General features: G+C 38.2%; 1 protein-coding gene across 3 annotated transcripts in view; it reads left to right on the top strand.

Moving 5' to 3' along the window:
- CRAMP1 (cramped chromatin regulator homolog 1) overlaps nucleotides 1–12,125 on the top strand; it is a 49,018-nt gene that overhangs the window by 13,060 nt on the left and 23,833 nt on the right. For all 3 annotated transcript variants that reach the window (XM_074919132.1, XM_074919131.1, XM_074919130.1), the window contains exons 5-8: nucleotides 505–588; nucleotides 3,320–3,368; nucleotides 10,987–11,072; nucleotides 11,803–11,926. In XM_074919132.1, the coding sequence (XP_074775233.1) occupies nucleotides 505–588; nucleotides 3,320–3,368; nucleotides 10,987–11,072; nucleotides 11,803–11,926 (343 nt within the window). The remainder of the gene's footprint in view (nucleotides 1–504; nucleotides 589–3,319; nucleotides 3,369–10,986; nucleotides 11,073–11,802; nucleotides 11,927–12,125) is intronic.

Below are 12,125 nucleotides of genomic sequence, written 5' to 3'. Positions count from 1 at the left end.
ATAACATAAAGTTCTGTCTGTATACCTCTGAGGTCTGACATCTCATTAGCTGAAGGAATTTAAAAACTAGTGCAGTAGTCTGATAGGCTTTAGCATTGGTAGAAATATGTGTGCCTGGATTTTGATTAAATGATTTTTCAAGTCAAAGAGAACTGAATTATTTATGAATAGACAAGAATAAATATTTTCATCTGATTTGTGAATCTTTCTTTGCTGTCATAGATATTTAGATCTATTAGCAATATTAATGTCTACATCACATATGTTAATGAGAAAGAAGAAAAAAACCATTGTAAAGTGGAATAAAATCTGTACAATTCTTCATATAAAACTTTAGAATCTGAAATTTGCATTAAATCTCTAAAGTACATTCATAGTGTTAGTTGGAACAGAACTTGGTCTTCCTTCCAATGAGAACTTTGTCGTATCGTTGAAATGAGTATCTGCAGTGTAGCTCTGTGTGTGTATCTGCAGTCTGTATCTCACACCTTTTCTGCTTTTCAGTGTTTTCTCAAGGGCTGAAGAAATCCTCCCTGGAGCTTTATGGCTTAATCTGCTATGGGGAACTAAGGAAAAAGATTGGGGGATGTGAGTATGAATTACTTAAAATTATTTTGATATGGTGGTATCAGAAGTGTCTACCCTTGAAGTTGGCAATGTCTGGTACAGTTTCACCTTTGAGTTACTCAGAATTTGTGTTCATTATATTCTATTGCAGTGCTCTTTGGTATCGTTTTGTCATTAAATGTATTTTTATTTTTAAAGACATTCTTTGTTGCATTAGTCCCCTTTTTCTCTGACAGATTTCTTTAGCTTTTGCTATCTGTGAAATGCAGTGCACGTAATACCCACAGATGACAGGTAAATGTATATGCATCTTAGGTTATCTGTCTGTTTTATTATTCTTGAAAATTAAGCAATTAAATGTGTAAACGATAGCGTCTGCACTCATGATTATTTCTGCCTATGCAATCAAAATCTGGGATGGTGCCTTTCTCAAAGTCATTCTCTAAATCTTTAGTTATTGAACACTGAAGATGAAAAATCATTATAAATCATAGTCAGAAATAACAACTTTAGTGGCTAACCAAGATGCATTCTGATCTTGTAATCCTCGAGACTGGTTTTGTCCATAACGATGAGTGTAGACAAATGAGTATATGCCATACCAATGCTCCCCCATTTTCTGGGAGTCAGTTAGTTGCATTAGCAAGATATCTGAGCTTAGGCTTACTATCATGTCCATAGAATCACAGAATGGTTCGGGTTGGAAGGGACCTTTAAAGGCCATCTAGTCCATCCCCCCTGCCATGAGCAGGGACATCTTCCACTAGATCAGGTCGCTCAGAGCCTGTCCAACCTGGCCTTGAATGTTTCCAGGGATGGGGCATCTACCACCACCCTGGGTGACCTGTACCAGTGTTTCACCACCCTCATTGTAAAAAATTTCTTCCTTATATCTAGTCTGAACATCCCCTCTTTTAGTTTAAAACCATTACCCCTTGTCCTGTCACTACAGGCCCGACTAAAAAGTCTGTCCTCATCTTTCTTTTAAGCCCCCTTTAAGCACTGGGAGGTTTCTCTAAGGTCTCCCGGGAGCCTTCTCTTCTCCAGCTGAACCCCCCCAACTCTCTCAGCCTGTCCTCACAGGGGGTGCTCCAGCCCCCTGAGCGTCTTCGTGGCCTCCTCTGGCCCCTCTCGAGCAGGTCCGTGTCCTTCTGATGTTGGTGCCCCCAGAGGTGGACACAGCGCTAGAGGTGCTCAAGAGAGCAGGGCAGAGGGGGAGAATCCGCTTTCTCAACTTGCTGGCGATGCTGCTTTTGATGCAGCCCAGGAGATGGTTCCCGTGGTCTTTATGACTTCTGGACTAGAAAGAGCTCTGATGTTGCTAACTTGGAGAATGGGCAGAGGAGCTTGCACTGCATGTTCTAGTTCAGGCACATACACCTTTTTACCTGTGTATTTTTTTCCTTTGTCCCCAAGCTTTTTGCAGAGTCAGTGTTGTATCAGAGTGCATCTTCTACATGTGTTTTTAGTTTGAGACATGAAAAAATCATCAAAATACTTTCACTTCTTTGTAAAGTCATACTAGCTGCAAAGTGAAAAAGGCAAGAAAAATGTAATGAGTAGATATGTACAATTCCTTATTTTGGCAGATTTTTTTATTTACTATATTAGTTCCTCAACTGGGATTTATTGTAATGTGTCATGAACGGGACTGCTGTGAATGTTCATACTGACTTTATTCTGTTTGTTCAAAGATCTCCAGTGTGTTAATTCATCTTGGAGAAGCAATTTTGAACTGTTTCATGACAAAGAAGGTGCAGAGATTGCATTGTCAGTGGAAATCAGTGTTAGTGTTTCTTCCCTATATCCACATCTTGTCTTAAAAGCATCAACAGACCCTCCTTGCTATGACTGGGAGTAAGGTTTCACACAGTCACCATGGCAATGCATGCATACTTTGTGCTTCTGTCTTTTTATAACTTTGGTACTTGGTTACGTATTTTACCCACTGTCACTTGGAAGATTCTAGTCTCCAAGACCAAATGGGCTTAAGCTTCAAGCCTCTACACCCAGTTGATGAGAGGTCTGCTCTGCAGCTGGTGAAAGTAGTTTCTTTCTCTTGTGTTTTTTTTTAATGTTTTTGTTTTGTTTTGTTTTTGTTTTTTTTAATTTCTCTTGTGATATTCACCCAGTCCCATCTTCCCAAAGATCGAGATGACTTACATAGAGCTATTGAGACCCGAAAGCATGTCAGGAATACTTTCAGCATTGCCAGAGGGAGATTAATTGTTCAGTAAATAGATCTGGGCCTAACTGTTATAGGGAATATAAATCAAGTTATCATAATGTCAATTTAAATATGTGCTGTATAATGCATAGAGGAAAAGTGTGGGTTAAATGTGCATTTTATTATTTTTATTTACTTTTTTTATTGCATTCAGGGCTGTGAGGGCTTGATGCTTTCATTATGCTGTGCTGCCTTAGCAACAGAGATTGAGAAGGAAGATGAGGAAGCTTTTTTTTTTTAATACTGCAGTGTCAGATTAATGCCCAGCAATGCAAGATGACTGTAGCACCTAAACTAGGGTCATTTAATCCATGAGTGAAATATAATTGTCATGGCAAGGGTGTAAAGCTTGTACATTGTGAAAATAGAAACTTTTCATAAAGGCTATGTTACAGTACATTTATGCACATTAATGCTATGTGAGAATAAAATGTAACAGCTTTGAAAAGTGAACAGGACATGTAGAAAATCATGATTCTATCACTTTAGATCCTAATTCACTGTCTTATTCTGTTTCATGTAAAGGTATGGATGACAAGAATGCAGCTAAACTGAATGAGCTCATTCAAGCTGGGTAAGTGAGAATTTATTCCTGAAACTCTTAAACTGGGCTATTCAGCAACTTGATTGTTGGTCACACAGAGTCTAGGGAGCATTTTGTACTTTTTTTGAACAGCATTTTGACATTTTCCATTCTTAGTTTTGTATGTGCTTTTTCTCCCCTTTTCCATGAAGCCATTCAATATCATTAATAGGAAATGATGGGTGAAGAAAATAAGGTAACGAAATGAGAATTCTTTACAGAAGTTGTGACGTTACAACTGTGTTGATTGACTATAGGGAACAGAGAATCATTTAGGTTGGAAAAGACCTTTAAGATCATTGGCTCCAACCCTTACCCTAACACTGCCAACCCCACCACTAAACCATGTCCCTAAGCACCACATCCTTAAATACCTCCAGGGATGCTGACACAACCACTTCCCTGGGTAGCCTGTTCCAATGCTTGATAACACTTTTGGTGGAGAATGTTTTCCTAATATTCAATATTGATGCAACTTGAGGCCGTTTCCTCTTGTCCTGTTGCTTGTTACCTGGGAGAAGAGACCAACCCCCACCTCGCTACAACCTCCTTTCAGGTAGCTGTAGAGCGCCATAAGGTCTGCCCTCAGGCTCCTTTCTTCAGACTAAACACCCTCAGTTCCCCCAGCAGCTCCTCACAAGACTTGTGCTCCTTTCACCAGCTTCATTGCTCTTTGGACACGCTCCAACACTTCAGTGTTTTTCTTGTAGTGAGGGTTCATCTTCAAACATTTCTCCCAGCGGTGCTCACGAGTCCAGACTTCCAGACCTGAAACAACACTTCATAGGCCTCAGCCCTCCATTTGCTTCTGTATCTATTTGACTTTAAGAACGATTATTCTATTTCACTTCAAGAAAGAATTATGGGGTTTTGGGGGTTCAGTATTAGCAATGTACTTTTAAAATACAGAAGGGGTTAAAAGTTTCTGTGCTATTAGAAATGAGGGAATACCTGATACATTTGTATGTAAAATTTTCTGAAGTATTCCTGCTTTTAGAATTTGTGTATTCTAAAGTGCAATTTCTTTCAAAGGATATTACTTTAAGGAGTGTGATCATCACTCAGCAGGCATTGGTCTACCCTAATCATGTCTTTAAAAGCCATTTCACATCAGTGTTATTTTCTGTCTGTTACAGATGCCTTTTTTACTTCAGGCATTTTTGCTTTTAGGGTGCTTCACTGTAGCAGACACGTTATCAGTGTAGTAAACTTTATTGTAAACAAGAGGGAGAGTTTGCCCACTCCGCAGCTGCTGACTTCTTGACTTCACCTTACATAAAATAAAACTTACTGCTGCATCTTTCTGTTGTTCACAAACTTGAGTTTCCAGATAAGTGCCTTACAGTTTATCACCTTTCATTTCCTTGGAGAAAGCACTTTGTGCGGTGTGCTGTTGTGTTGCAGGTCTTGAATGTGATTATTTATGAAATCACTTGTTCATTCCTTTGTTAACGTGAAGTTTGAAATTAGAAGAGGAATTGCCGTTTGATTTGGGTTTTGTACAATTAACAAAACCTTAGCGGTTATTTTTTTCATATAATGATATTATTCTTAAAGCAAATTACTTCTTTCATTTGGAGTTATTAGTTAAAATAGGCCTGAGATGAGTCTTTTTTTCCCTAGTGTCCTGAATATCTATAGAGTTCAGGTTATAGGCAGTTATTTTGGTCTTGTGCTGGAGAGCTTTTCTAATACTGTGTCATCCAAATAGACTAAACCATAATAAACGAGACTCTTCTAATTAATTGTTAATGAAGGCTCATGATTTCTATGAAGTCTAGGTGTGTATTCTATAAAAGGCAGTCTTGTAACAAACCGTTTTGAAAACAGGAGTCTTTGCAATTGAAAATATTAATGCTAATCTTCTAACGAAAAGCTAGATTGTACATAATAATATTAACATTCTTAGCCAGTTCAAAAATAGTTGCTCTTGTATAGGCTTTTTGTCTCCCAGGTGGAAGACACATCTTTGCGTCCATTTTTCTCCTGCATCTCTTATGCCATTTGGTAGCTAAACCATGTCAGTTGAAGAAGAGCAAACTGTGCAGGGAAACAGTGTTCACATTTTTGCCTTTGTTACCACCTTGACACCATCTGAATTAATCCCCTGCACGTGCAGGACAGCCTCATATTTCACACAAGCAAGCACACTGCCTATATCTCACTAGATTAAAGTTTTCATCTTCCTCAGTGATGTTACAATTCTGTGATCCCCCTCTCTACTTTTCAGCAGTTACTTTTTTCATTTCCTAACATGTTTCTTTCAAATGTGATACTTCTTTTCCTCTGAGTTCAGTGTGCTTTGTAGGGCTTGTCACAACGTTGAGAGTCTTGAGTGAAAGTGAATCCAAAGTGATTAAAAATAGGGAATGTGAACATGCATTATTCTGATCTTCTGAAGTACGTATGCCTTATTTAATTGGTAAGAAAGGTCAGCTAAGATTGTGAGGACCTACCTGGCAATTAATTTACAGGATAACTCTAGACCCTGGAGTTACACATTCTGATTCAGTGCTTATTTTGTTTGTTACACATAATTTCTGGCTTTCTGTAATAATTACATAGTGTATGGAGAAACAAATGAACCTGTGAGGTGCTTATAAGAAAACCATATTTAAAATTGTCCTAGTTGAGGTTATAACCCGGGTCACACATACTAAATAGTGCCTGAAAACTTAATCAGTTGGCTATTCCAAGTAATGGCAAAATCTTTTGAGAAATATCCCTGTTTTGTCATTGAAATTAAGGCCATTCATTGCTATATGGCTCTACTTGTCTTCAGAATTGCAGTAACATGTAAAATCAGGCTAGACAATAGCCTTTGTTACAGTTGTAGTTTAATGAATTGGGGATCTTTTAGAAAATAGATCAAAGTTTAGATATTTATAAATGCAAGGAGAAGATAAGAATTCTCTGAGTTTTTGTAGCTGGTCTGAGTAGTTTAGCATACTCATGTCAACAGTGGCCCACATGAGCTGCTTAAAAAAAGTTTTCAGAATCACTAAGCAGGACAACTATGAAAACAAAGCTCCCTTAGAAATTATAGGGAATCTGAATCACTTTCTGTCCAGTCCTCTGCTGCTAGTTTTTTATTACGGCAACAATATGTCGCTGGATTGTGTGATTAGGATGTATAACAAGAAACAAAGGTTTGTGGAAGTATATCAGAACTGCTCAGAAAACCATTTAAATAAACTTAAACCAAAGCTTCTTTGTTTTGTTTCATTTTTAGGAGTGAAACATTTTTATTTAACTTAGGCTTTGCGACAGTCCTTACATTTAATAAAAAACTATGTTTGAGGAAATATCAATATTTTTTGGGTACCTTTGGAAATCTGTAGGATTTGTGGATGAGTTAAAAAAAAAATCACCAACACAACAAACATGTAATTAGAGAACTACTGTAAGTATGCAACAGTTAAAACGCAGTACTACTTGGTGTCTGTTAGCATATGGTTTTGCCCCCCAAGCTGAGAGGCTCTTAGTATCAGGAATAAGAAAGACTGTTAAAGACAGAAACTTTTAACAGGTATTGATTGATCTGTCTGGTTCAGTTCCTGGGTGTTCCTTGTGTGGAGTGGGAGTGATCATTCATTGCTTTTGATTGCCTTGTAAAAGCTGTTTGGCATACTGAGGGGGAATTTGTAACTCCTTAAAAATCTTGATAATAAAATAGCAATTCATCTTTAAAAAATTGTATACAAACCCAATCATTTGAAGTAGGCAAAATAGGCTCTTGGTGTCAAGTTATACTAGTAGTTCTTAATGCATATTCAGTAGAAGAATTTTTTTAAGATTTACCATTTTCAGCATTTGAAACATCCACAGTCTAGGTAAGAGAAGAGGAGGAGATGAGTATTTTTAAGCTAAGAGTAGTTCTGTTGCATGCTGTTTTCTTTTTTACTGTGCTTTTCTTTTTAAATTAGTAGAACTATTCTTTTTCCAGCCTCCCAGCCATGGATTTCAATTAAGAAACTATAGTCTCTAAATATATCTAATTCTATTTTGGTTTAAAGAATAACTTCTTATCAGACTTTCACAAGATTGCTTGAAGCACATCATATTTTATGGAAAAGGGAATTAGGGCAATTATTCCTGACTCTCCAAGCAGAACACCTGAATGTAGAGAACTGGGATGCTACTTCTAAAACATGTTTTAGGGAACAATGAAAAGAAAAGTATCGATTGCTGTAGTCATGGAAGAGTGCTGTAGTGCCAGGTCAAAAACTTCATTGTGAAGTTTTTAACATTGTTATGTCAAATTTGTGTGTGCTGTGTGTTCCTTCATTTACTGGACAGTATACTTTGCTGGCTAACTTCTAAACTGACATTCTCACTCAGTACTTGGGGAAATACAGTAGTTCCTGCTCTTCTAGGGCTGTCAGCAGTTTTGCATTTGTGTCTTTTTCCTCCAATATGATTTTTCTCCTAGATTTTTGTATTTGTTAATATTTTCTGTAATATACTTAAGTTTTTCACCTATTTTCTGGCTTTTATCCTAGATTTGGGTGGGTGGGGTTTTTTTCCCCTCTCTGCCCTTTAAGCACAGCTACAAATGCAGCCAGGAGCTTATCATGCTGATCTGTTTTTTGTGAGCTGCTCTGTGGTGGTAACGGATAGTGAGTATCTGTAACCCAAGGTGTAGCTGAGCAGATGGTAGAAAAATTCATCAGGAACAACTGCGAGGAAGCCTGACTCGATAATAAATGCTTTATGACCAACTAGTTAGGCTCTTTAAGAGAAATAGAAAATATGAAAAATGAACAGCAGTGCTTTTCTTGCTTCTTGATCAAATTAGCTGAGCTGTTTTAGGTGGATCAAACAGCCTTTTGAGCATGCAGGCCCTTCTTTCAGTCACCTTCAAGTCATGTGATGGAACAATTTCCACAAAGCATTTGTCTGTTTTATATAGTCATAGAAGTTAATCTAAGAAGAAATAATGTCTCCCCACAAACCCCTTCTCCCTTACACTGTCACAGTTACAATAATAATAATAATAATAATAATGCTATTTCTGAATCTTCACTTGCATGCAGCTACTTCAAGGGCACATTTAAGAAGAAGGTGTTGCAAGAAATCAAGATGCAGAAGGAGAGTCTCAGCTCGTACAAGTAGTCAAAAGAATTTGCTGTTCTAAAGTAGTGTAAATTTGCAAATTAATAACCTGTTTTGAGATGCACTGAATTACTGGATTTATTTTCACGGGCTTTACTGGATTTTTGTATGAGGCTATTACGAAACTGTGTTTTCCCCTAGAACAGGAGAGAACATCCAGGCATGTCTTCACTAAGTAAGGAATTCATTGCAGAAGTTCTGATTGCTGTAATGCTGTAATTAACTGCTTGCAAGAACAAAGACGACAGTCATTTTGGCATATTCATGCAGCAGCATTGCTTTCTGTGCAACCTTTCTATCACGTTCCCAGACTTTGCATTTTCTAGTGGTTGGGTGCATTTGTGCATCCTATCATCTCAGCATGAGCTTTGTAAAATCACTTACAGTGCTGTGACAGACAGCGTTAGTGGTAATAAACATAGCTTTCATTGAATCCCTATAGTTAAAGGCAAAAGGTATTTGTGGTGAATTGTGAGGGATGTGCTACTTCAGTGTAAAAATATGTAATGGGAAGAGAGATTTCTAGGAGCTGTAGTAGAAGTTGAAGACTTCTTGTCCTAAGATGTCTTTTCAGATACTGTTCTTGGAGGAAATAATGATAAGCACTGGACAAAAAAAACCGTACCTTCTGCCAAATCCTTCTGGTTTTGTACCACACACTTTTACACTAGGCTGATATTTCTGGCTGCTGGATGAGACCAACGTTTGGGCTCATGAAGAAAATCAGAGGTTCTCCACCTAAAGATTCAGACCTGAGAGAGAAGTTGTCCAAACCCTGACCAGCTGAACTTGAGAGCAGAAGGATTTGTAGTCAAGGTTCCTGTCTTTACACAGTGCAGTCCCTGTTAACTTGACATAAGTGAGTTTGGGTTGATTCATACTGATCTTATTCTCACTTATATTGAAACTCGGTTTATTTACACAAAAAAAGCAACAGGATGCTAGCTGCATAAGATTAAACTTATTTTCAGAAGATCTATTTTCTAAAAAATGCGATTTTTCTGATAAAATCAAATCTGCACTTCAATATAATGACAGGAGGCTACTGAGCTTCAAGCATTAAGGCTAAGGTGTCCAGTGGAGTGACCAGGAGAAAGTTCCACCTTTCATGTCATTGATTAGCTATTCACAGGTGTTACTGTTCTCCTCTAAGGGTCTTTCCACTGGCAGAGATTAACTGTTGCACTTGGAGGGGCCTACTGTCTTCAAACAATTCAAGTTAAGTTGAAAGAGGAGAGGTAACAACAACGCTTCTGTTAGAGCAGCTATAGTTTCTGCTGTTGCAGATGTGGAAATAGGAAGCACTATTTAAAACCAGGCAATAGCTCTTGGGACTTTTTTATTTTCGTTTTAGTACTGTTGATAGTTTCTCTATAGTACAGTACTCGAGAGCCTTCTCTTTTCATTAGTTGAGTTGTCACTACTTCTGTGTCAGAGATGGTTAGAAAGAGTGAGATCTAACATATTCCCTCTAGTTTTTGGTAGCTCAGTGCAAATTGAGGAGATCTGCCCTTCCAGCCCTGGGATATTCTAAATCTGTAGAAGTTCACAGTTTAGTAACTGAAACTTTTGAACTGCTCACTTTATCGACCCTTTCTCAGGTCTGGCTTCACTTCTGCTGCCCTTCTGCAAATTTCCCTCTTAGCAAACAAGTGCTTTTTCTGCCTGATGTTGTCTTCCTTACAGTATAGGAGAAAATGAGATCCTGGTGTAGGAGTATTCTCCATAATTTCTTTCATTTTACTTGCAAGGACTTGTGTTCAATACTGCTGCTTCTATGCCAGCTGATCCTTATTGCTTGAAGTATTAGGTAATAAATACTGCAATCAGTAACTTTGTTGGTCTCAATGCCTGCCTTTTAAGTCTCTTGAAAGAAAACAGGGTTGTCTGAGTGAAGAAATCAAATAGTTCTACTGTGTGAAAACAAAAATGGCCTCTTGCTTTTAGGGATCTTTATAGCTGTTAATGTGGTATTGAAGCTAAAAGCCAGTGAAATCATGCTGTAAAAGTTACTTTGTTTAGGATCTGCACAAGCTGTTAGACCTCATTTCTGCAACTGATGTGGTGTTGATATTCCAGAATGGAAGACTCTTCAAAAACTTTAGATTTTTTCTTCCCATAATTAAGAGTTAGGAGTATAAAGAGGAGAGAAAAGCAAAACCACTTGTCTTTTATGAAGCTGTCTCTGAGGGTACTCTTAAACTGAAGTAACATAATTCTGTTCTGCTTTATAAAATAGCAGTCTGTCTCCAAGTGGACAGCCCAGTGTTTCATGAAAGTCTGGAAGAGGAGGGTCACAAGAATAGCATTTCTATAATGAAATGTAAAGTGATAGAAAAGATTGAATGCTCTTGTGAATTTGCACTGCAAGACCGTGCATTTCTTTGTTCATGCCTATAGCCATGATTGTATTTGACTCTGTGTCCCTAATAGGTAAGTATTCACAAACTTTTGCTAATGGTGCCTGTAAATACTTCTCTTTCAATGTATTCAGGGCTACAACGGTTCGTTACAAAGGCAGAAACCTTCGTATCAAAGCTCCGATGTGCAGGGCTTTGAAGAAACTCTGTGATCCAGATGGTAAGTAAGAGATGCTGGAACTTGAAAGCATTTTAACAGATGGTCGGCAGAATACGAGAGAGAGTAGGTCTGTTTTGATGTGTACATCACTGGCAGGGGAATTTGTGCTATTTCGCATTTGTGTTGGGCACAGATATGTCCCTATTGTTTTACTTATCCTGTTTGCTTGTATAAATCACTTTAGGACCCACCCAGCTCTCTATGTCTTGGAGTATGTCACTAGCTAAATTGAAAAGGAAATAGCCACGCTGGACAATATCACTACTGCTTTACCAGTTATGCTTTCAATGTATGTGAAGTTTAGTCCCTTATGCCATTGAATAAGCAGTAGTATATTGTTTGGCATTGAGCATTTGAGGCTTTTTTTGTGTGTGTGTGGTGTGGTTTGTTTGGGGTTTTTTTTGGTCCTCTTCCTTCCCCCCAATAAACAGAATCAGTGCAATCTAAAGGTCTGAAATACTGTACTTGTTCAAAGTTTCCAGCCACCTGATTTTGACACTGCTTGTTCAACTGGAAGCTCCAGTATCACTGCAGTGTCCAAGGGAAAAAAAAAACCATATTGGAACAGGAGGTAATCTAAGGAAGCAGGCTCCACCAGTGGACCTGAGCTGCCTCAGTTGTCTGTAGATGATGCTAATGCCTGTGATGCTTTTATTCATGTAACTGACCATGTAGTGTTCTGAGTTGTCCTTACTTCGACCCATGCCCTTTGTACTTCATCTCTCTTCAGGTGTTAGTGATGAAGAGGACCAGAAGCCAGTACGTCTTCCTCTCAAAGTCCCTGTGGAGTTGCAGCCACGAAATAATCATGCATGGGCTCGAGTACAGAGTCTTGCCCAGAATCCACGGCTTAGGTAAATGAAGAACTGATAGTGGTGCTCAGACTAGAATAGGGAGATAAATGAGCATCGTCTTCTCTCTTCAGGATTCTCTGCCAACTGTGCAGTTTATCTCTGATAATACAGTTTGCCTAAATGTACTTATTCTGAAGGCTTTGTCCATCCAGAGTACATGATTGTTGTAACCGTGAGATACCAGACTTGAAAATTAGAT

The sequence above is a fragment of the Athene noctua genome, chromosome 15 (genome assembly GCF_965140245.1).
Source record: "Athene noctua chromosome 15, bAthNoc1.hap1.1, whole genome shotgun sequence".
In the NCBI taxonomy this organism is placed as follows: domain Eukaryota; kingdom Metazoa; phylum Chordata; class Aves; order Strigiformes; family Strigidae; genus Athene; species Athene noctua.
Note: the sequence above shows the minus strand (reverse complement) of the source record. Positions and strands in the feature narration are given on the sequence as shown.